The 26,212-nt window shown below is 35.4% G+C and overlaps 1 protein-coding gene across 5 annotated transcripts in view; it reads right to left on the bottom strand.

Annotated features, from left to right (window-relative positions):
- Nucleotides 1-26,212, bottom strand: part of LOC108380860 (mediator of RNA polymerase II transcription subunit 15) — a 251,110-nt gene that overhangs the window by 125,440 nt on the left and 99,458 nt on the right. For all 5 annotated transcript variants that reach the window (XM_017637267.1, XM_017637275.1, XM_017637282.1 and 2 more), the window contains 2 exons: nucleotides 273-845; nucleotides 32-160 (listed from right to left, as the gene is read on the bottom strand). In XM_017637267.1, the coding sequence (XP_017492756.1) occupies nucleotides 32-160; nucleotides 273-845 (702 nt within the window). The remainder of the gene's footprint in view (nucleotides 1-31; nucleotides 161-272; nucleotides 846-26,212) is intronic.

The raw sequence follows: 26,212 nt of genomic DNA, 5'->3' as shown, positions 1-26,212 counted from the left end.
GAAATGGTTAGTGATAGTCATACATACGTACCTCTAGCTGAGCCTGTGGCTGCTGTTTAGGTTCCGCTGCCTTGATTGGCGTCTGCGTCGTTTCCACCTGAGTTGTCGATATTTCCGCTTGCAGTGCTGCCAGTTCCACTGCATTTTCGCTTTGTTGTGGCTATTGTACAATCCGTTTTCAATTTGATTTAAGTATTAAAAATATAAAGAAATAAAAATGCATTTTTATAATATATGTTTTTAAGATAACTGCTTAAGCGAGTTATTATTACTTTAATTTCTGCTTCATCACTATCGACGGTTACTTGTTCCTTTTTGATTTCATTTGTCACTTGTGCTACCACGCCGCCACCTTTACCTTTCTCAGCTATTTCTTTTTGTTCGGCGTCTACCTCAATCACCCGACTTTCTTTCATGCCCTTCTCTTGCTGCTGCTCTGTCACTTCGGCCACAGTTGGAGTCGTAGTTGTCGGCGTGGGCGGCGTTGTGGTTACTATTATTCCTATTGAGTTATCGTTTTGATTGTAATTTGGAATCGAAGATTGCTTTTTGCTTTCTTCAACATCAGCAGCTGATTTAGGCTTCTTAATTATTTCTAACGTTTCCGCCACATCGCTGCTGTCGCTTTCGTCTTCCTCTTCTTCATCGCTTTCGACCTCGACTTTTTCTGCAGTAACCTCTACTTTGGTTTCAGTCTCCTCTGCTGCCTCCTTTGATCTTTTGGCTGTCAACTGTACTACAGCTGTAACGCCATTTTGCTCGCTGTCATCCGAGCAGTCTTCTATTTCGACTTTCTCGCTGGGCACTTCAACGACAGCGTTTGATTCTGGAGTTTGTTTTACCTCCTTTTGAAAGCCACCATGCAACAGGGTTAGATCGGAGGGAGTGATCATTTCCAATTTGTTAACGGGCGTATGTATGTATGTGTAGGTAGGTGTGTGCGTGTGTACGCATGTATTTACGTACATTCATAAAGCGTTAAACAAAATAAAAATAAAATGAGAATAACTGTCTGTGTGTATATACTTATGTGGTATGTGGTACTTATGTGGTATGTGTATGTGTGAGTATGATTGCGGTTACAAATTCCCTGCTGAAATTCATAGGTGGTTAGCTTGCAGTAGTAGGCGAATGCATATCGAATTGCGCTAGTATGTATGCACTAGTGGTGGGGGGGTTTGTCAGAACAAGAAAGTTATCACACACCAAAAACTTTAACGCTAATGTCCAGAAAGCAGTTTTAACAGAAGTTCCCTTATTGCATCTAACCCCTCAATTATCGGAGATAAAACGAAAACAAATTGATATTCTTGTGTATGGTTTCTTTAATAAAGAGTTGTATATTCTTTAAACAGATTTTAAATAAGTAAGTTATTTTGTTCTGGTCCCACAGACGTATACAAGTACTAGGTGGCTGTGTGAAAATTATGTTAGCATTCACAAGTGGTGGTCAAACCCCAGGAAGGTTTTGCTCCATCGCATCGCAATGTTTTCTACACAGGGTTAAAGTTCCCCTTCTTGGTGGAAATTAGTAGTATTTTTCATTACTTTCGGTTATCCTTAGGAAAATTTGGCGCTTAATATTTTAGTGAAAATTTTAACCAGCTGTAAGCCATTTTTAAACGGTGGGCCAAAAAGGCCTGTTCTGCTTGGAGTTGATGTGTAAAACTGTTGGAAAATTGTAGACCTCCCTAGTTTTCAATCTATAACCCGCAAAAATCGTAAGAACTCCGTAATTTAACATAACGGTAGATAAGATTATTACAAACATTTATTACCCTGCAGGGAAACCGCGGACTAGTGAATCAAATTTCTAGTTCCGTACTAGGTCTTTATTCCCAAAAACGAACTAGTCCGATATGAACTAAATACCCACCAGTCCAAAATCGGAGAAAAGTGGTACTTTTAAAAAACTAATTTATTTCAGTTTTTTCACTAGAAATCGATATCTAACGTGACGAACTTAGAAATGGTTCGGAACTATAGAAAAAGGTATGCAGAACGAACTAGATCTTATTTGTCGAATTTAGAACTAATTCGGAACTATCGAACAAGGGATGCAGCGGGGGGCTTGTTTACTTTACATAGATATGTGTTCGGCGGGTTTTTCGTTCAAATATGCTTCTATTCTACGCTTCGCAGATGCTTCTTCATAGCTTGGTAATACAAAACTAAAATTTGTGTTAACAAACCTCTGCAATCTCAGCTACAGCTAAAGGTATGTAAACGTACATTTCTTACAATCATTCAAACAAATTTAATTTCAAATTGAAAACACATTTCTTCCAAAATAACTTAAAATCGCACACACGGAAGAACCAAAAAAAATGAAAAATCATGATATTTTTTTCTTTCGTCTGTCGATTACAGAACTGGTTCGGAACTATAGAATTTAGGACTAGTTCGGAACTATCGAAAAAGGGATGCAGTGGGGGGCAATTGACACTTCCTAGTACGTTGCCATGTTAAATTCGCCAGTTGCTTGCATGCAAAAGAGATTTATCGCGAACCAGTACTGGGTCTAAATATACTAGAAGCGCCCCAGTTCAGAACTAGAGATTTTCCCCACAGGGTAATAGCGACATAAATTACTCAAATAACTTAACTTTTTAATTTTTTTATTTCTTTAAATTTAAATAGTACATACGGATCCATCAGCGCCAGGCACTCAACATTTCATTTCAAGTAAGAAGTAACTATATTTAAATTTAAAACTAAATCAATAATGAAATAAATAGAATTATAATCTGAATTGGCATGGCGAATGCCTAACGCTGACGAGATGACATGATAAGATTGGTAGGTTCATGGCTCTTTGGAATCTACCTTATGGGCAGTAGCGCCGGCGTTTCCAGACGCAACGGCGTCGCCGCCGCCGCCGATTATTTTTAAAGTTAACCACGCCGCCGCCGCAAAGCCTATCGGCGTAAACCTCTAATGTACATATGTATTTTATATAAGGAAATACCACTTTTTCGTAGAACGGGTATAGAAGTCTTGAAATTCAATATTTTTCGATCGGAAAACTTTGTTTCACGAGACTTCCCATAATAATAGCAAATTGTATATTATACCATTTTTTAATACAAAATAAAAATTGTTAATATTAAAAAACTGTTAAATAAACAACTGGGTATGGTTATTAGAAGTCTCCTAAAGAGAAACAGAGTTTTCCGATCGAAAATACTGATTTATATAAAATATGTACCCGGAAAACTTCATGAGCTTTGAGGCAGTTCTAATAGTTAATGAACTGGTACTGACATTTTTGGCTATTCACTTCAGGGAACTTACTCCGGGAAATGTGTATATGTTCATACCAGGGATGTTGCGAATGTGGAATTTTAGACATCCGCGGATGCGAATGCGGATGCGGATGTTTAAACGCTAACATCCGCGGATGCGGATGCGAATGCGGATGTCAAGTATTTTTATACCCGAGCGCACTTGTGCACAAGGGTATTATAACTTTGTTCACATAACGGTTGTTTGTAACAGGCAAAACGAATCGGAATAGATATAGACAAATCTATACATAAATGGTCAGAATGAAAAGAGAAATCGATTAAGCGGTGACTGTCTGTCCGTCCGTCCGTCCGTCTTTGCACACGATAACTCGAATACAAATTGAGATATCTTAACGAATATGTATGTGTACTTCTTTTGAGCGTAGGACGGATGTTATTGAAAATAGGCAAAATCGGACGATAACCACGCCTACCTCCCATGCAACGGTAGTTTTCAGAAATACGAAAACTGCGATATTTTAGTAACTACTGAAGCTTATTCACTCAAAATTGATATTTACAATCCTTTTTAGGCGAAAAATAAGAATGTTATAAATTTTTGGAAAATGGGCGTATCCACGCCCACTTATGATTACATGTGTATACCTTGGGAACCGCTTCGCCAATTTCTCCCAAACTTGAGACAGTTGGCCTTCACAGAAAATACCAAACGGCTGAAAATTTAAAAAATCTGATAATACCCGTGCCCACATCCCATATAACGGTAATTCAGAGAAATACGAAAGCTTCGATAAATCAGTAAATACTGGAGCTAATTCATTCAAGATTGATGCTTATAATAATTCTTTAGCATAAAATACGCTTATAATAAAATATTGGAAAATGGGCGTGACCCACTTATGTGTATCTCGGTAACCGTTCGATCAATGTGTACCAAACTCGGTATGATTATTGTGGTTGCTACATAAAGGCAAAACGCTGAAAGTCATCGAAATCGGACTAAAATGACGCCCAATTTTTCATAACGGTAAATTTCAGAAATGCTTGAAACTTCGATATTTCGAAATTTAAGGACGCAAATTTTACCCACACAATCCCTTTAAAAAAAGTAACATTATTATTGAATTTTTGAAAATGGGCGTGATGCCGCCCACATATATCTATATAAGTTTATCTCATTATATCTAACTGAACGTTCTATCGAAGATGTTTGAAATAGGGGTAACCCCACCCCTGCTTACCATGTGGCGGTAGTTTTCGGAACGGTGAAAAACTATATTGAATACTTGCGCCGGGTATTTAATGTTCGGCTCCGCCTGAACTTAGACTCTTTTACTTGTTAAGAAATAATTTATGTGAGTAAATTAGGTGATTTAGTTAAATAAAAAATGTATAGGTTAGTAATTTTTATAATGTTTTTTTAGTACTTGAATTTTAAAATTGGAGCATTGTGTTTTATAAAAAGTTTTTAAAGGGTCGAAAATCAGGGTCACTAAATAACTGCTCGCTCGAGGCGACAAACTTGAAAAACTAGAAACTTGACAAAATTATAAATCCTTTTCGATTGACGCCGCACCAATCGAGAAGACATTCAGTTATGTTTATTGTTTTTTTTTATTGCGGTGCGATAATTCTTTTCATCTCCACAATCTAGTATCATGGCAAGATCGTTGTTTAAACACCATTGTTTTCCAAAAAATTCTTCATTAATTCATTTTTAATCCTTTCTTCTGTGACTGGCCAGATATACGTTTTATCAGTGCACTTGCACAATGTGCCAGTGACCGAAAATAACAGTTATTTTTTACCAGTTAAACTTGGCCTAATATTTTGGATAATAAACAAACAGCTTATCAAAATTAAACAAATTTTATATCATGTGAATGAGGCCTGAAATAGCTTTTAAACAGAAATAACGTACGAACGTCTACTTATATTTTTTTTATATCATTTAATACAGAAGAAATTCATATACCTGACCCAAGGTTTGTTCTAATGGTAATTAATTAACATTTTTTATTGAAAATTTTTCAATAGGTGGCTTTGCTCGTTTAGACATTTCAGTTTTAAAGCTATTTAAGTCCTCTTTCATTTTATACCAAACTTGTTTAATTTGGATAAGCGGTTTGATTATTATCCGGAAAGGACTTTTAGTTGGGAATAAAAACTATTCGGCCAAGTTTAACTCGTAAAAAAAAATAACTGTTATTTTCGGTCCCTTCAATATTCGCATTCGCAAAAGATCCGCATTGATTAATGCGAATGCGAAAGCGAATGTTAAAATTAATGCGGAAGCTCCGCGGTTGCGAATGCGAATGCGAATATTCGCAACAACCCTGGTTCATACATATGCATGATTCAATTATTAAAGGTTTTGTAAGTAGCTTTCTTTCAAAAATTTGACACACCCGCACACGGTCTGTCAATATTACATTGGGTCAAAGTCTCTTTAGGAGACTCAAGGATTGTGTGTTATAGGTCAGTGCCTAAATACCTTCGTTGACTCATTTACCAGAACCATTGCGCTCTTTACTTTACATCAGAGGTTCCCAAACTCTTCTTCTCGTAGACCACTTTCAAATATTTACTGGTTTCGGTGGACCCACTGCTGATACATTTCCAAATATTCCAAAAGCTCGAAAAAAAATAAATGTGAAGATTAGATCTAACTATGTAAATTTGCATCGCGGGTGGATTCTAAAACTAAACTCGGAGTAACGAAAATAAAACTAAAATATTTTCTTGTTTTCTATTTATAACAAGTAAGAAAGTCTAAGTTCGGGCGGAGCCGAATATTAAATACCCGGCGCAAGTATTATATATATGTTTTTTCACCTTTCCGAAACCTACCGCTAGATGGTAAGCCGGATTGTATCAATTTTGAGTAAATTAGCGTCCTTAAATTTCGAAATATTGAAGTTTTGCTTTTATGTGGCAAGCACAATAACCGTACCAAGTTTGGTACAAATTGGTATAACGGTTACCGAGATACATATATGTGATCATAAGTGGGCGGTGCCACGCCCATTTTCCGAAATCTTATCATAAACATATTTCTTGGTGAAGAGTTGTTACAGGCATCAATGCTGGATGAATTAGCTTTAATATTTACTGATTTATCGAAGATTTCGTATTTCTGGAAATTACCGTTATATGGGAAGTGGGCGTGGTTACAGTCCGATTTCGCCCATTTTCAATACCAACCTACCTTAGATTAATGGAAACCTACATACCAAATTTCGTTGAGATATCTCAATTTTTGCTCGAGTTATCGTGTACACGGACGGACGGACAGACGGACGGACAGACAAACATGGCTTAATCGACTTTTCTATTCATTCTGAGCATTTATGTATACATTTGTCTATATCTATCTCGATTCGTTTTGGCTGTTACAAACAACCGTTATGTGAACAAAATTAATATACCCTTGTGCACAAGTGCGCTCGGGTATAAAAACAATGTGATTATTTACACACTTGCAGCTTTAAAAAATAGAGTTCGTAAAAACATCAAAATACTCTCTCGCTCTGAGGAGTTTTATTTTTTAAGAACACTCCGAGCGCTAGCGTTATTTACATTATTTCACCATAAACTCTTCAAATGTTCGGCTCACTCATGACTTTGCACGTGGAGTGTTTGTGAAATAGTTTAATTGTGTTGATGGCATCATTTTTATTTTTATTACTCACATTTTTAAAACACAAAACTTAAAGCAACAAAACGGGTAAGCTTTTTACGTCAAACTTTTAATTCAGAAACTGACAAAAGAGAAAAGATCAAGTATAGAAAAATCGATGACAAACAACCAAGCAAGCAAAAAGCACAAAAAGTGTTCCACCTTCTCATCCTCTTCAAGGCAAGACTTGTCATTTACGCCTACCACAGTCTGATGTTTGTACACGTGAAGTGACCAGCCAGCAGTCCAATAAGTTATCTGTAGTGTCGTCTGCTCAGTGAGAGCAAAAAACTAGATAGACCTTCTGAGATTGAAGGCAACATGAGTTTTGCCCACCTGCATCACCTTGATGCCTCCTGTCATTTCTGAGCGAAGTATTTACCCAGCTTCGATGGCCGAAGGTGGGTACTCCTTAGTGAGCTGGCACCCAGAGTAAAACAACCTCGTTATGTTCACCACCATAATTTAGTCGATACTTGCATTGCCGAACTAGTTTGGAAGTACTTAAATAGAGGGCTGGCCAATACCTTAAGTGCAGCTTGGTTGTCACTGCAGACCCGTAAACTCCTTCCCCTCCACCTATGTTCCACCACGTAGTCCATAGCTTTTAAGATTACAATTACCTCGGCCCGGAAGACCGAAGCATATTCCCCAACAGAAAAGTGAAGCTTATCCCCATTAACTTCGAAAAGACCCCGTTTGCTAATTTTCGAGCGAAGTGAAAACGCACTAAAAGTGAAGTGTTTCGGAGTGACTTGTGAGGAAAAGTCAAGTGATTATCGAAGTGACCACTTTCGAGCACAATTAGAGCTGTGGGGTTCTTTGATTAGGTTATTTATCAGCTGATTGGTTAATCGATTATCTTTTTATCGCAAGGAAAGTGATCTTTAACCTTCATTAATTTATAATCTTTTTGTGTTCCTGTGCAAATTTAGGGCAGTAATATCTTTAAAATCATAATTTCTCAAACGTTGAGGAAATAAAATAAAAAATTACAGTTCACTGATGATACTAACACTAAAATATAATTAATCGATTATCCATTCACAGCAACAAAGTCATCACCAGATACACAGCTACAACGTCATCACCAGATTCACTTAAATGTTTCCTTTTTGCTGTAAAATTGAAGATGTATCTATGAAAACTAAAACATAATTGTTATTTTAGTCAAATATTTACCAAATAATTATGAAACTTAATCCACACATTCATTTCTGTGCGCTTTACAACTATACATGTGAAAATGAAAAAACAAAGTGACTCAAGGCGAATTTATGCATGTGCATAGATTCGCCTTGAAATTACTTCTTCCAAATAACCGATGCCAGATCGGAGATTTAATTTATTAGGCGTCTTTTTAGTAGCCTTTTGCGAAAAGTTACTTTGCCATACTTACTATTTAACAAGAATTTTAGCAAAATATTGCCAACTTTGGTTAAATAAATCAATTATTTCAAAGAAATTTGTATTTATTTTGGAGATAAACCTAATTTGTGGAAAGTTAAAGTAAAACGAAGTGACGAAGTGAAGGCTTCCAAAGTGAAGTGAAAAACTTCAATTGAAGTGACAGCGGTTGCACTGGCCCAGTTCATGACCCAGAGTCAGTTTTGGAGTCATCAGTGAAGATTCGACAATGTGTTAGTCCGGTCTCGGGATGGAATTAAACCAGCATTCAGTCTCAGGGAACTCAGTATTATAGAATCTCTTCAACAAAGGTAATGGTGACGTACTATATTTTAGCATTGAAAAGACACAAGTGCTTAAATCTCTGCCGAAAGCATTTTCCGCCGCGTCTCACTAAGTTTTATACCAACATCCGTTTCTTTTTAGTCTGCAGGTGGCATTTAAGGCCTCCCCACGTATGAAAACACAGACGGTAAGCGCAGCAGTGCGTCAAGAGCACTATACATACGGTGACCACAAATATATTTTGAAAATGCAGGACAATTTTTCAAAAAATTTACCTACATATAATTGCGTAGTATAAAAATAACCAAAATATACTACATATATACATTCCTCGTCATTTGAATAGCGCACCCTTTTCTTCCATACAAAGTATGCTTGACAAAATTTTTGCATTTACATTACATTTTTTGTAATGCATATATACAAAACTATTTATAATAAGGCATATTACATATAACTTTAGACGAAAAAAGGACCTCTGTAAAGCAAATTTTTTAATGCAAACTTTGGGTCGTTGAACAAGAAAAAAATACCCATGGTTTCAAAGAAGTGTTTTCGAGATTTGTTCAAAAAACGAATTTTTAGTACTTTTTTCGGTTAATCGTCAATATCACATGAAACGATGAAACGGAAAGGGTGATGGACCCTTTGCAAAAGTATATAATTTGTGCAGATTTTGTTCTGTAACATTTACATTTCTCATCTGATTTTCATTTACTGTAAAAAGAAAATGATTGAAATTTCACTTTTTTCGATTTTGGTCGCTTGTAACATTAATAGTTTTCTATAGGGTAGTTTAAGAAGCTTTTCGGCTAATTTTCATCAAAATCGGCAAAGTAATATATTTTTGTAAGAGGACTGTAGGTCGCTTATGTTGATTGGATAATTTTTAGCATTTTAATTTTTTGTACCAAAAACACGTTTTTCGAAACAATTACGAAAAAGCTTGTTTGAAAAGAAAATTGGCTTGGAAAACATTTTTTTCTTAAGCGATTACCACAAAATTTGTAGAACAGTGTTATTAGTATATTTGACGCTGGTCTTCATTTTCTCGTCATCCATTGCCCATAGCCGTACAAAATTTAGAAGGCATTGACTGGTTGAACCTTCAAAACCAGCTTACCCTTATTAAGTTATCAATTAGCTATCGACGCTGCTTTTATTTCGATTAGGAAAAGTTAATTTTAAAATATCGAAGAAAATGCGGGACAAAGGCAGGACACTTGGAAAGAATCAGTACATTTTGGGGGTTTACTGTTTTGAAAAACTACGCAGGACAGACCTTTAAATAACACCACTCAAAGAAATTAAAGTTAAACAAAGAAGCTATCAAGCAACCAATTTGGTTCTTTACTATCGAAACCAGATAAAGTTTCGTGGATCCCTGGGGGTCCATCTGGGCCACTTTGGGGATCACTGGTTTACATCGACTTGGCAGAATCAATAGCTCTGCTTGAACGTCGACAAATACAAATACATATTCGGCATTTAAGGGAATTTCGTATCTTTAACCTACATTGAATTTCTGTATGCCAACGATTCTCACCTATTTTGTCTCGTTTTCACCAGGGAATGAAGAACAATAATTCCTTCAAATTTAAAAAGTAAAAATTTCACTACTAAACATTTTTTAATTTTCTTAAAACTTGCAAAGAAATTTGTAAAAGAAACATCACTTGTTTTTAGGAGTGTCATTGATAAAATTAGAGTGAGAAAAAGTGTTTCTTACAAAACCTTTTATTATTGAATCATGGTACATAGTATGTATGTATGTACATAGGTAGTACACTGTGTCAAAAAATTAATAAGTACGCTTTTTATCTGTTTGCGTTTATGTTACCGTAGCATAGAATTTTTCAAACATTTGTTTGGATTTTTTATTTTTTCAATCAGACTATTTCAGGGACAGTAACCGTTATGATTTCTTTTTTTCGATCATCTGTAATCGTTATATTATGATTTTTATTTTTTATATCAAAAATAATAGTTATTCTTAGTTTTTATAAGATGTAAATCGAGTGTTGACGGATTTAACTTAAAAACAGTTTCAAAAATAACAGTTATTTTTAGGGTTTTATAAAATGTAAATCGAATGTGCACAGATTTGACTTAAAGACAATTTCATATACGTTCATATACACATATCATCGTTTAAAGTAAAAAAACCGCATATCAACCAAATGCAAAACCGTATCAAGATAATGCAAAACCCCGTATTATTTTCTCTTTTCTGGTTCTCTTTTTTAAAAAGCAATCGCATTTCTGGCTTGTATATTTGAGGACGTATGGATACAGATAAAGCCAAGAGCTTGTTTGAGCAAATCCAACTTTTGTCAATAAATGTCAGTTACGCGGTTTTGCAGGACGACGATACGCGGTTTTGTACTTTAAACGACGATATGTACATATGTATGTATGTACCAGGAATGATCCCGAACTTTTTAAGGTCTCGATTGGGATTACTTGCCAAGAATCCCGGGATTTTCGGGATTTGTTATTTGCACCGATGGCAATAATAGAAACTCCCTTTCTTGACATTCACGAAACCATGGGCCAAATATAGTAAAATTGCGTTTTTAGTTTTTCACTCTGACGTCAGTAAATCAAAAATGATTTAAAAAATGCAGAGAAATGTGCTTAGAGAAGAAGTATGGGTATAAAATTAATGAGGATATCCTGTAAAATTTTAACAGATTCAAGTTTCTAGTGCAAAAGGGCTGGTAAATATTGAAAATGTCATTTTAAAATTTTATCCTAGAAATTTCGCAATATTTGTTTTTGAAAAAATTCCGGTCAAATCCGTCCCTGATGAATATAAAAATTTTTCCTCTTAATTACAAGGTTCATAGAGCCTCATAATACCAAAAGTAAAAAAAATATTCAAAAGTTATTTTGGGTAGCTATTAGGGCTACCTCAAATTTATGCAATATATTGTACAAAAGTCCGCAAAGGAGTAAAAGCACTCAAGAAAACTCAATAAATATTTCGCTAAGTTTGACGGAAAAAAACTTTTATTTCATTGAAAATGAACTTCTTTATGTACAAAGTAATTGATTTTACTGCAGATATGTTGGAATGAATATTTTAAATCTTTTTGAGTATCTTTAGTTAAAATTTTCATTAAAAAATTTTAAATTTTCTCCATTAGAAGCGAATTATATAAAGAAATTTTGAAAAATTTCAGATACAATTACAATATAAAAAACAAATGACCCGTTTTAATAAACCTTCCCGATTTTTCTGCCTTCAGTAGATCAAGAAATCAAAAACCTACCCTTTACTGCAACAACAGCGCACAAGCTGTTCAAAAACCACGGCAAAAACCACCCTAATTGCCTGTTCAACTGCAACCTTTGCAGACGTTTGCACAATATATTGTAGAAGACAGTGTAAATGTGCAATATATTGTAAATTTGTTTTGACCACTCGGGAAAAATAATTTAAATCATGACAGTTTAATTTTAGCATTTTTATATGATGAAATGCTTTTTATATTTGCATACTATGTGCTTTTATTAGCGATTTTACTTGACTTTCGCGTATTTTTTGTACAGTAAATTACCACAACAAATGGTCTATTTTTAAATTAAATTCTAAAAATATTTTTGAATCGTTTTTGGTTTTGAAATTAACGTAAACTATTTGGGACATTCCAAAACTTCATAAACTTTAATTTGTTTTCAAAAATATTAATAACATTTTTAGCAGCACGTTTCCAATGTTACAAAAAATTAAATGTACAATATATTGTACAAATGCAGAGAAAGGGTTAAGGGCTTATATAAACTCGATAACATCAGCGAATTTCGGTCTTCTAACTTTGCCAGCTTAAAAATTACCTATTCGTCCTTGTGAATCCAAAATATTTAAAAATTTTTAAATTCTAAAGAAATTTCCTATTGCATTTTATTATTATTATTGAGTACACATTAGTGCATTAAGGAGAGATCTTTTTTTGCACAATAATACAAACAATAGATTATGAATATAATTGCATATTAAAATACATAGAAACAAGAAAAGTTAACAAAAGCAGATATTTAATCTTACTTTAGATATACATATACGAGTGGATAGAAAAATAAAAGAGAAGTTAAAATTAAAAATAAAATAAAAACAAAATTACATAATATGTATTCCGGTTCCTCAGTTATAATAAGTTTAAACATAAAAATACAATTACGCGCTTTTAAATAATTATGCAAATCACAGCCAAGTAAATAGTTTCTCATAGATGAAAGGTGATCAAACTTCTTTAAACCATATACATATCTTGTGGCAGAATTGAAGGCAATGTTCAATTTATTAAGTGTGAATCTAACTTACTATAAACAATTTCGAAGTACGTCATATAAGGAACAATTAAGCTTATGACCAACTTCCTTTTCGTATCCAACGGTACATAGGAAGATGTTACTCTTAGGCAACGTAGTGTATAAAAGATTTTGCTAACAACTTCATTTATGTGATCATCACACCCGAGTTTTGAGTTAATAATGAACCCTAGGTTTTTTACTTTCTCGACAACTTTAAGCTGATCTGTACCAATAAGTAAAGTGGGAATCTGAGATACCGATATCTTATCTTTATAGATAGGGAGAACGCAGGACTTCTGGGCATTCAGAGAAATAAGGATGTTCGTTGACCAGGCAAGAATAGAGTTTAGATCGTCATAAGGTTTATTACAGAGATCCTGAATTAATTCAAACCTATTAGAGAGATACAGTTGCACATCATCGGCATAAGCATGCAAGCGAGCATGGGACCAGGTGGTGAATATACCATTTATAAAAATACTAAAAAACAGAGGACCCAAGATGGACCCCTGTGGTACACCTGAGTACATCTGCACAAGTGTAGAAAAGTTGTTTCCGACTGTAACTTTCTGAAACCTTTCACTCANAGAAAGGGTTAAGGGCTTATATAAACTCGATAACATCAGCGAATTTCGGTCTTCTAACTTTGCCAGCTTAAAAATTACCTATTCGTCCTTGTGAATCCAAAATATTTAAAAATTTTTAAATTCTAAAGAAATTTCCTATTGCATTTTATTATTATTATTGAGTACACATTAGTGCATTAAGGAGAGATCTTTTTTTGCACAATAATACAAACAATAGATTATGAATATAATTGCATATTAAAATACATAGAAACAAGAAAAGTTAACAAAAGCAGATATTTAATCTTACTTTAGATATACATATACGAGTGGATAGAAAAATAAAACAGAAGTTAAAATTAAAAATAAAATAAAAACAAAATTACATAATATGTATTCCGGTTCCTCAGTTATAATAAGTTTAAACATAAAAATACAATTACGCGCTTTTAAATAATTATGCAAATCACAGCCAAGTAAATAGTTTCTCATAGATGAAAGGTGATCAAACTTCTTTAAACCATATACATATCTTGTGGCAGAATTGAAGGCAATGTTCAATTTATTAAGTGTGAATCTAACTTACTATAAACAATTTCGAAGTACGTCATATAAGGAACAATTAAGCTTATGACCAACTTCCTTTTCGTATCCAACGGTACATAGGAAGATGTTACTCTTAGGCAACGTAGTGTATAAAAGATTTTGCTAACAACTTCATTTATGTGATCATCACACCCGAGTTTTGAGTTAATAATGAACCCTAGGTTTTTTACTTTCTCGACAACTTTAAGCTGATCTGTACCAATAAGTAAAGTGGGAATCTGAGATACCGATATCTTATCTTTATAGATAGGGAGAACGCAGGACTTCTGGGCATTCAGAGAAATAAGGATGTTCGTTGACCAGGCAAGAATAGAGTTTAGATCGTCATAAGGTTTATTACAGAGATCCTGAATTAATTCAAACCTATTAGAGAGATACAGTTGCACATCATCGGCATAAGCATGCAAGCGAGCATGGGACCAGGTGGTGAATATACCATTTATAAAAATACTAAAAAACAGAGGACCCAAGATGGACCCCTGTGGTACACCTGAGTACATCTGCACAAGTGTAGAAAAGTTGTTTCCGACTGTAACTTTCTGAAACCTTTCACTCAAATAGCTCTTTATAAGTTTAGCTGCAGTATCACTAAATCTAAAGGATTTAACTAGTTTTTCGCATAACAAATTGTGGTTAACGGAATCAAAAGCCTTGGAAAAATCGAGTAGACAAAGTAGCGTTAGGTGACCTTGATCAAATGGATCGCGTATATCGTCTAAAACCTTCGTAACCGCCGTAGAGCACGAGTAGCCAGCTCTGAAACAAGACTGCAGGGAACTCAGAAGCTTATTTGAGGAGATAAAGTTGGATATTTGATGTGCTGTTAGCATCTCGAACACCTTAGAAAGACCTGTTAGTATACTAATGGGCCTAAAGTCAGAAATCAGAGAAGCGCCTGATTTCTTGGCTACCGGCGTGACGATTGCTACTTTCCACGAGGAAGGAACAGATGAAGTTGTCAAGCAATGATTGATTATATGTGTAAAGCAGCAGAGTATATGAGGGAAAATGAGTTTGACAAACTTCATCGGGAGCTCATCATTCCCGGCGGCATTTGATTTAACACGGTAGACACAACTGGCTACCTCTCGGTAACAGAGCTAAATTGAAAAGTTTCAAGATAACTAACATCCGCATATATGATTTTTAAATCAAGCGCACTACCAGACAAAGAGCCACATGAAGCAAAAAAATTATTGAGATCATCTGGATCAAGTGGACAGGGGACTTCAGAGACCGACCGCACGCCAAGCTTTTTTAAGTTCGTCCAGAGCTGTTTCGGAGGTAGCGCAGCATTGAGCTTTGAGCTGAAGTAGTTTTTTTTTGGCTAAACGTACAGTAGCAGACGCAAAGCTCCGAGCTCGCTTATAAGCATTTCAATTGTCCTCAGTCGGCCTCCTTTTCCATGCGTTGTAGGAAATATTGCGCTTTTTAACCGCCAGTCTAACTTCACGATGAAACCAACTGGCGGATAGGTACGTGCTTATTAAAGAAGTACAAAATGTTACGCACTAAAAAATCTAGCTTTTCCTCGGCAGTAACCAACAGCCAACAAGAGTTCCGGTGGAACCGACTTAAGTCAGAAAACAATGTGTCTAGGTTAATAGCATTATAGTCACGGTAATAAAATTGGGTTGGTATATCTAAATTGGAATTTAACCTAAAATCAAACGAACGAAATTTGTTACCTATATTTTTATTCTACATTGCATTGAATTTTTTAATAATTTTTGGAATTAATCATATCTTTGAAATTACAAAGTCCTTCAAAATAAATCCTGCGGTCAGAGAGAAAAAATAAAAATGCCACTTTAAATAAAAAAGTAGGTTTCAAATCCATTTATTTATTATTTATTTCATGGTCGGAGAGCTTCTCAAACAATATAGAAGCAATTTTTTCGATTCAAGTTTAAAAGTAATGAATATCCCGGGATTGTGAGAACGCCATCCCGAAAATCCGCGGATCTGAAAAAGCAGAAAAAATAACATACCTAGTATGTACACACTGGGGAAGTTTCGAATGTCATATTTTTCACATTCGCGAATGCGAATGTCAGGAATAACATTAAAAAAGCTATAATCAACTTAGGTCCTCGTTTTTATTACTTAAAAATTTTGTAAATTATTAGAACATTGAACGAGTGCTTAACCTATACAGTCTTTTAATCTAGTAAACAGTCAAAGTTCAAAAGGGGCTTTTCTCCCATGAGGCGATTTATTAGAGGCTCGTATATAAGTGCGGCTGCACTGAACAAGTCCGCACTTGGAACGCTGGCGGGTGGAGCGCTCAGATATTTGCGGGTTAGATCTGTCAATTTATCTTTTTTAAGTTTAGTTTTCCACCAATCGAGAGGATTTTCACCGAGATGAGCGCGTCATTCTGTAAGATATGCCTTCAGTTGAGCTTTAATTTCACATTTTTTAATGTCTCCAGATTCTACATCCGAGCCTTCGCTTTCGCTGAAGGAATCTAAAATTATTTCTAGGTTGCTTATAAGACTTTTAGCAATACTTGTTGAAGGCCCATCAATGTTGCTTGATATATTACTTAACCGTTTAGCGCCTGAAGCTAGAAGCCGGTTATTGCCACCACTGTCTAACATATATTATATTATACTAGCGACACGAATTTCGATACGATACGATACCATATCGATATTTTTACCATTCGATACCTATAGTTTTTACTCGATCGTTTTCAAACGATATTTTTTGGAATAAGGTACCAGAACCCTTGTATCGTATCGAATCGTAAATGTACCTACAATAAAAAGTTAATGTAATTAATAAAATATTGTACACTATATAAAATAATTTTCTTTTATTAAATTATTTTTGATGTGCTTAAGGAAAAGTACATAAGGGCATTTTCAATCTCGCGTGGCGTGACGAAATGTTAAAAATATAAATTGAAAACGTCAACATTTAAAAACTCTGGGAATTGGGCAAGACTATTTGTATAATTTCGTTTTTGTTAATATTGAAATATTTAAAGTTAATTTTCCAAGTTCCAAAATGTAAACAATATTTCCTGCTTTTTTATCAGCCTTAGTGACATGACATTACGTTACTAAAATTTCTATTTAAACTCTTTTTGTTAATATTGTTATTAAGCTAATTTTTAACGCAAATAAAACATGAATTTCATGTCGAATATATTTTTTATTTTGAATTCAGCGCTACCTAGTTGTTCCATTTTTTTTTTCAAATCTATGTCGTGCCATGACCTTCCCCTGGAAACGCCCATAAATATGTCTATACTTTGGAACTTATATGTAAAGCAATATGGCCTTTTTTGCCTTAAAGAGCTAAACATGTACTATCTTATTTAAGTTGGCATGTGGCGGGATTTTGGGTCGGATTCGTGTCCCTATATTATACTAGAATAATCTAGTACTTTCATTGTTATCGATAAATTAAAAAAACTTCTGTTACGAGTCGTAAGACGAGCTCTATAATTGCGCCAATTGATTCGTCAATTGTACTTTAGTTAGTTCGTGCATAAAGTAGCTCAAAAGCAATTAATCAAGATGTCGCCATACGTCTTCGTTTGCATACCTTAAAGTATGTATCATTTGACGATATAGGAATTTTAACATACATACATGTGTGTGTTGAAACTATGCAAAACAAAACTTGAATTCACATCCAGCTGGCGTAGTTTTTCGTTCAAAATTCTACGAAAATCAGGATGCTTTCGTTCCGTTTATAAACTGTCTCAGCACCGGTTATTATCCGCACCCTGGTTAGACAGACTTAGAGCCATTTCAACATTAGAGTGTACTCTCTGCCTATATACACATTCGCATTCGCAAAACATTCGTATCATTTGATGCGAAGGCGAATGCAAATATTCGCAACATCCCTGGTACACACATACATGACGGGCATACTGGAGTACTTTTGTTTTTAATATACCAGTTTGGGTACTAAATACTCAAGTACTTAACATTTGGATATGTCTAATCTTCAAGTAAACAAAACTTATGCCGATTTCGTTTCTACTGAAAAATGCAACCTTCTCTTTGCCCTCTACGTACAAACACTAAGAAGAGGGCGATGAGACGGCAACATTTTTTGTAGAAACGAAACCGCCATTAGATACATAGTAAACTAAATAGAGTATAGAGGTATGAAAGTCTATAAGAGGGTGTATCAGCTCTCTTAGATGGCATACTTTCATAGAATGGGCCATAAGTCACATGTCATAAACTTCGCGTGACTGGACTCCTGATGGAAAGACAATGCTTTCCCCACGGTCAGTTATGCTCACGAGTGGGATGTCCGAATAGTATGTATGTATTTTCATAAGGATGCCTTACGTTAAATAGAAGCAAATAGTTTGCCTAATTTCGACGTCGGGTGCTCTGCTAGTTTTTAAATAAAAATCCTTCATAATCCCTGGATTATTTTATTCATTTAATTGAGGTGCCGAAAATTATCGTTATTTTACCATTTTTCTTTTTGGTGTAAAAGTTAGCCAAAGTTTTTAATTTTCATTTTTAAGGCAATAAGCAGTTTCAGCAGGTTTCGAAAAACACAAACAATTCTAACGCTTAAACGCTTAAAAAATCCGAAAAGTCTTCAAAAATTACATACCTACATTCAAAATAACAGAAAAAGGAGTGGGAGCTCCAAAAGAAAAACGTAAGCGGGAATAGCAACAAATATAGTTGCTCTTGACAGGGGAAAAAAAATAGTTATTAACATTTATATATAGCAATGTGATGCTTGTTAACCAAGGAAGGTTAATGCTATATGATTTAAATTATTTTAACCTTTTTTTTCAAAAAAGTCCGTAGTTAACCGTTATTTTCTATATTTCCGGGTAAAAATCAAACTTAAAATTTGAGGTTTATTTTTTCGGTCAAAAATAGTTGAAAAAAATATCAAAGTAAAAAACGTCCTTTTAATTGCAATTTTCGATCTTCTGTAAATATATTTGTGTGTGTAACACGAAAATTACAGTTTCGTCGTTTTCTGCAGCCAGCTTCACTTCCTAACGCCCTGTCAAAATCGGATTTTGCCACCGCTCAGGGTCGTCGCCGCGTTGTTTCGGTATGCTTCATACAAATTGTATGGACATGAGAAATTCTGGACAGATAGATAGCACTGAAGCTATTATTTAGGTTACCTAAATTAATATACATACTATGTTAACCTAGCTGAAACCAAGGTGTATTAAACAAGGTGTGATTGACAACTCAGTGCGGCTCTCTTTTGAGGTACTATAATGTCAAAAAGTATAAACAAACGAATTAACCCTTAGTGATGCATGTATCTTGTCAGCACTGATACCAAGGCTTTTATTTTGATTATAGTTTTGTTTTACTTACATTACCTGGAATATATATATTTTGTCAATAAAATAAAACAAATTGTTTATAAAATCGTTTAGCAATTTTCTTGTTTTTAATTGCCCAAGATGTTTGGTTTTGTGCGTTTATTTTTATATTTAAATTTTTTTTCCTAAACATTATTCGGCACTTATATAAGTATTATTTTACATTTGTTTCCAATTTTATATGAGAGCTTAACTCTAACAATTTTTAAATTAAATTTTTTTTCATACGAAATAGTTTGGGTATAAACGAGCTCGTTTGAAAGTGCTTGACTCGGACGGACAACAAATGAAATCACTTTCCTTGAAGTGGTTTTCACAAACGCGAGATGAATCACGTAGTACAACACTACATCGCTGCCGTCTTAACTCGCAACTAGGTGGTTTAAAACATCGCTCTATTTTCGTGTCCTGAATTCTATTGCATACAGCGCACCGTTCAAAGGTTTTGCACCGTTTCATCTTGGTTTCCTTACATTAAATATTCAAGCAAAGTCGAACGTACATATTTACTTATTACCAAACTTTAAATGTGCTTACTTGCTCTCCTCGGCGGTTTATCTCTTAACAATTTCACGTTTATTAAGAAAATTTGTTGCTTGAAAAATTTTTGTGTACATTTTTTTTAACAAATTCAAATTTGAAAAAAAATATTTCCAAATGGGTTAACAATTCATTTCAATTTGACATTATAACCTGTTTCTTATGAGAGCAATGTCAAAATCAATCACACTTTGTTGAATACATTTTGGCTGAAACCAACTCGTATAACGATATCCGACTTTGTGTAGTGTTCTGCCAAATTTAATTATGGCACCATTGTGAGTCATCATGGAATGAAATTGAAAAATTTCAAATTGAGCGTCAAAATATTTCTACAAAATAAACAAAGTGACAAAAGAAAAAAAGTAAAGAAAAATACAACTAAATTTACTTTCCAAATCGTCAAACAAAATTTCTTCGGTCTCATGCCTGATGTTAGATAAGGGTATAGGGGGCTCAAAGAGAATACGTGAATGGGGAGTCTTAAAAAGAATACATGAAAATATACAAGTGCAGTGATTTCCAAAGTGGTCCAGGTGGACCACCAGGGGTCCACGGGAGATTCGACGGGGGTCTACGTTGGCGTGAAAAAATATGCGGGTCTATGAGTTGTAAGTGGGGGTCCACGAAAATTTATCTGGTTTCGATAGTAAAGAACCAAAAAGGTTGCTTGATAGCTTCTTTATTTAACTTTAATTTTTTTTAGTGTTTTGTAATGATTTTGACGCACTGCTACACTTATCGTCGCTTTGTGTCTTAACACGTGGGGAAGCCTTAAATTCCACCTGCAGACTAAAAAGAAACGGATGTTGGCATAACACTGAGTGAGGCGAGGTAAAAATTGCTGGCGACAGAGATTTGAGCACTTGTATCTTTTCAATGCTACAGGATAGTACGCCACCATTACCTTTGGTGAAGATATTCTCTAATGATGAGTTCCCTGAGGATGAATGCTGGTTTAATTCCAACACTGAGCCCGGACTCACACATTTTGGAACCTTGACTGAAGGCTCCAAACCTGACATTGGTCAGTATCTGGAGTCTTTTTCGACGTTAATGAGAATAAACGGAAGCTTCTAGGCTGAGGTGATTGTAATGCTCAAAACCAAGGACTACGTGATGGAAAATAGATGGACGTGTTTACGTGTCTGCAGTGACAGCCAAGCTACACTGAATGCATTAGCCAGCCCTCTATCTAAGTAATTCCAAACTAGTTCGGCAATACAAGTCTCGACTAAACTACGTTGGTAAACATAACGAGCCTTCTTTACTCTGCCAGGTCACTCAGGGGTACCTGGTAATGAGACATCTGATCATTTGGCCCCAATTGGTTTAGACCAGGCATTCCTCGATCCGCAGACAGTTATAGCACTCCCCACTTCGACCATCGAAGCACCCACAAGAAACTGGGTAAATACTTCGCTCAGAAACGACTGGGAGGCATATAGGGGATGCAGGTGGGCAAAACTTATGTTGCCTTCAATCTCAGAAGGTCTATCTAGTTTTGGGCTCCCACTGAGCAGACTAGACCACAGACTACTTGTTGGACTGCTTACTGGTCACTTAACGTGGCACAAACACCTGACTGTGATATGCGTAAATGACGAGACCATTTGCCCATCTTGCATTGAAGAGGACGAGAGGGTGGAACACTTTTTGTGCATCTTGCTTGCTTGGTCGTTTGTCGTCGATTTTTGTAGGTTCGGTCTTTTCTCTATTGTAAGTTTCTGAATTTAAAGTTTGGCGTAAAAAGCTTTGCGGTGTTGTTGTTTCAAGTTTTGTGCAAGGCGAATTAATATAAGGTGATAGCAGTAGTACAAAAACAAAAATTTACATGTGTTTTGTTTTTGCTTTGGCGGCATAAGCTGTCAAAATCTGTAAAAATGTGTGCGGAAATGCAAGCAAAATTTTTCAATTAGGCATTCGAAGCCGCGAGTCGAAACACATACAAGCTAATCTAGTATCTAACACTACCTTATATAAATTCGCCTTGGTTTTGTGTTTTAAAAATATCAGTGATAGATATTTTCCTTATCACCTTAAAGCTGGAATCACACGATTTGTGCATTTGTACAGATTTATACATTTTGGCAGCCACAGAGTGGTGCTGTTTAGAAATTTGAGTTTACCTCAGTAAAATAATTTCCAGACAACACCAATCTGTAACTTCAAAAATGTGATCGCTGCTAAAAACTCGGAGCGATATAAAAAGAAATGGTGCCATCAACACAAATAAACTATTTTAATAGGGATGTTAATTTTTCGGCTTTTTCCGATCCCGGGATCCCGGGCTTAGTCCCGGGATTTAGATATTCATTACTTTCCAACAACTTGAATCGAAAAATTGCTTCTATATTCTTTGAGAAGCTCTCCTACCATGAAATAAATAATAAAAAAACTGGTTTTTATTTAAAGTGGCGTTTTCATTTTTTCTCTTTGACCGCAGGATTTATTTTGAAGGACTTCAAGATACGATTAATTCCAAAAATTGTTAAAAAAAACTCAATGCAATGTAGAATAAAAATATGGGTAACGAATGCAATAGGAAATTTTTTTAGAATTTAAATTCAGAAGGACGAATAGGTAATTTTTAAGCCCACAATGTTAGAAGAACAAAACTCGAGGATGTTATCGAGTTTATATAAGCCCTTAACATATAATTTTTTCAAAAACAAATGAATGGGCGCCGCGAATAATGTTGTAAGCGACATAATTATAAGTTTTCAGGAATGGAGAAAACGTTTTTGACGACGCACATAAAGTCATTTGATTAGTTTTCCATTTTTCGGTGCAGCAGTATCCAAGAAACTTGCCCGTGAATTAAAATGTATATACATATGTATCTTCCAAGTCAAAAAAAGATTTACAAAATTTTAATGATAGAAAAACGTTTTATATCCAAATCTCAATGGATGACAGACAACACGTTTTTCCAGTAAGCCTAGCATCTTTGCTGGTGGCGCTTACAACCTTTTTCGACAAATGAATGTAATAAATACAACAATAAGGATTCTTTGATTGTTCATCATAGGTCATTTTATAAAAATTGGAGAAATGCTTTTGAATAGTCTCCAATATGAAGCCTGAGCAGTGAAGAGAACAAGCGTAGTTGAAAATTTGGGGAATAAAAACCCAAAATTGATATTAACACAGCTCCTTCACTTACAACGTTTTTCCACATTACCATTTCTGGTGATTTTTTTTAATACCTCTCTCCCATTTCTTCCTGAATTTTCTTCCCCACTATTTATTAGCCTCTTATTTTTTATATCATTCCAATTTTCGAAATATACTTAACGTTTTTTTTACCATTATTGCACATTTGCATACGCTTGTTAATTCTAAATTGGCCATGGTCACCTGCACTTAAAACGTTTTTCCACTCACCAAATGTCCGAAAACTGATGGAAGTTGAGAATTTTCCTGACCTTATGATACGCGAGAGTATTTTTAACGGTAATCTGCGAAAAAACTATTTTTGAATAAATTGTAACGAATAACGTTGTAAATTCACGGCGACCATTCAAATATTGCGAAATTTCAAGGATAAAATTTTAAAATTACATTTTCAATATTTACCAGCCCTTCTGCACCAGAAACTTGAATCTGATTAAATTCTACAGGATTTCCTCATTAATTTTATACCCATACTTCTTCTCTAAGCACATTTCTCTGATTTTTATACCCGAGCGCACTTGTGCACAAGGGTATTATAACTTTGTTCACATAACGGTTGTTTGTAACAGGCAAAACGAATCGAGATAGATATAGACAAATGTATACATAAATGATCAGAATGAAAAGAGAAATCGATTAAGCGGTGACTGTCTGTCCGTCCGTCCGTCCGTCCGTCTGTGCACACGATAACTCGAGTAAAAATTGAGATATCTTAACGAAACTTGGTACGTGAACTTCTTTTGGGCGTGGGACGGATGGTATTGAAAATGGGCGAAATCGGATAATAACCACGCCTACCTCCCATATAACGGTAATTTTAAGAAATACGAAAACTGCGATATTTTAGTAACTACTGAAGATAATTCACTCAAAATTGATATTTACAATAATTTTTAGACGAAAAATAAGAATATTATAAATTTTTGGAAAATGGGCGTAGCCACGCCCACTTATGGTTACATGTGTATATCTTGGTAACCGCTGCACCAATTTCTTCCAAACTTGGCACAGTTGTTGGTCCTGCTACAGCATACCAAATGGCCGAAAATTTTTAAAATCGGACAATAACCACGCCCACATCCCATATAACGGTAATTTAGAAAAATACGAAATCCTCGATAAATCAGTAAATATTAAAGCTAATTTATTCAAAATAGATGGTTGCAACAATTTTTTACCAAGAAATACGCTTATGATACAATTTTGGAAAATGGGCGTGGCACCGCCCACTTATGATCACATATATGTATCTCGCTAACCGTTCTAGCAATTTGAACCAAACTCGGTATGGTTATTGTGCTTGCCACATAAAAGCAAAGCGTTGAAAATTATTGAAATCGGACTAAAATTACGACCGCTTTTCATATAACGGTATATTTCAGAAATGCTTGAAACTGCAATATTTCGAAATTTAAGGACGCTAATTTACTTAAAATTTATACACCCCGGCTTATCGTGTAGCGGTAGCTTTCGGAAAGGTGGAAAACATATATTTAATAATTGCGCCGGGTATTTAATGTTCGGCTCCGCCCGAACTTAGACTTTCTTACTTGTTTTAAATCATTTTTAAATTACTGACGTCAGAGTGAAAAATTAAAAACGCAATTTTACTATATTTGGCCCATGGTTTCGTGAATATATTGATATTTGTGAATATGATTGTTATAAGGCCATAAAATAACAAAGAACATATAACTTAAGGATGTGAGGACCCCGGATCCTGTGGCCCTGGGCCCCACAGCAACTATTTTATATACATATATAATTTGAATTAAAAGATATGTACCATTGAATTGTATATTTGAAATTGTAAAAAACAACGCTTCGGATATATGTATGTACGTATACTTATCGAATTGCAACTATTTGAATTATACTAGTACATGTGTATGTATACACTAACATATGTTGAATTATTAGTTTGTATGTACGATACCTACATAACATGTATAAAGCACAAACAATTGTAATGAGGATAACTGTCTGCGGATGGACAAAAATGGTATAAAAGGAGCAGTGCTAACAAGCATTGTTCATTAGCTAGGCATACGTGGCACGCGTCGCAACGTGGGTCACACGGGTAGTGGAAGAGGGATCAACCTCCGAGACTATTTTTGTATATTCGAAGTGGGCTTTAACCACTGAGACTGGTGCTAGTTGTAGGGTTTAAACCTACTCTAGTTCAATACTTTAGAGAGTAGATATAGCGAGAGTATAGCGAATAAAGAGGCTGTAAACTAGAAGCGAGTGTGTTCTAATTTCTTGAGGAGATAGGGTGTTTACTCCTTACAGGACCCTGGACAACCGAGAGCTACGCCCAGCACTCAGGAAAGTCCGTTACAAATGGCGCCCGAGCAGGGACTCTAAAAGAAACGAAACATAAAGGAGAGTGCCGTGAAAAAAAAGTGAAGTGAAAAAAATAAGAGAGAGAACACAAGTGATAGAGACACTGAGTTCAGCGACTACCCGAAAGACCCAAATTTAAGAAGCAATAAGGGCACAAGCGAGAGAGACACAAAGTGCAGTGACCACCCGAAGAACTACTAGTAGGCGGTCCAGTGAAGAAACAGTGTGGAAACAAACAATGGTGAAGAGAAAGTGGATACATTACCTCAACCGAGAGGAGCTGATGACCTATATGGCAGAGTTCGGCCTCGAACAGACAGGAGCAGTCGAAGAGCTGCAAAGACGTTTATCTTCATTTATACAAGAAGAAAGTAACAACGAAGACTACCAAACGCGGTTCGAAGAGCTAGAAGCGAAACACTCGAAGCCTGCGCTGAATGTTACCGCAGCAACACCAAGTGGAAGCCAGGGAGCCAGTGTCATGCAGTCACCAATGCCCGTTGACGCGTTTGAGACACCACAGCCATACGCAACGTATCCTACGACATCGCTGGCAACCATCATGGACCGAGTCCGTAAGTGGGGTTTCAAATACGACGGCGGCTGAGACCCGCTCAGCTTCATCGAACGTGTAGAAGAATTGGCGGAAGTATACGAGGTGAATCGTGACTTGTTACCACGAGCGATGCCAGAACTA

This window comes from Rhagoletis zephyria, unplaced genomic scaffold (genome assembly GCF_001687245.7).
Source record: "Rhagoletis zephyria isolate East Lansing unplaced genomic scaffold, Rhagoletis_zephyria_1.1 Rzeph_scaffold_00129, whole genome shotgun sequence".
Taxonomy (NCBI): Eukaryota; Metazoa; Arthropoda; class Insecta; order Diptera; family Tephritidae; genus Rhagoletis; species Rhagoletis zephyria.
Note: the sequence above shows the minus strand (reverse complement) of the source record. Positions and strands in the feature narration are given on the sequence as shown.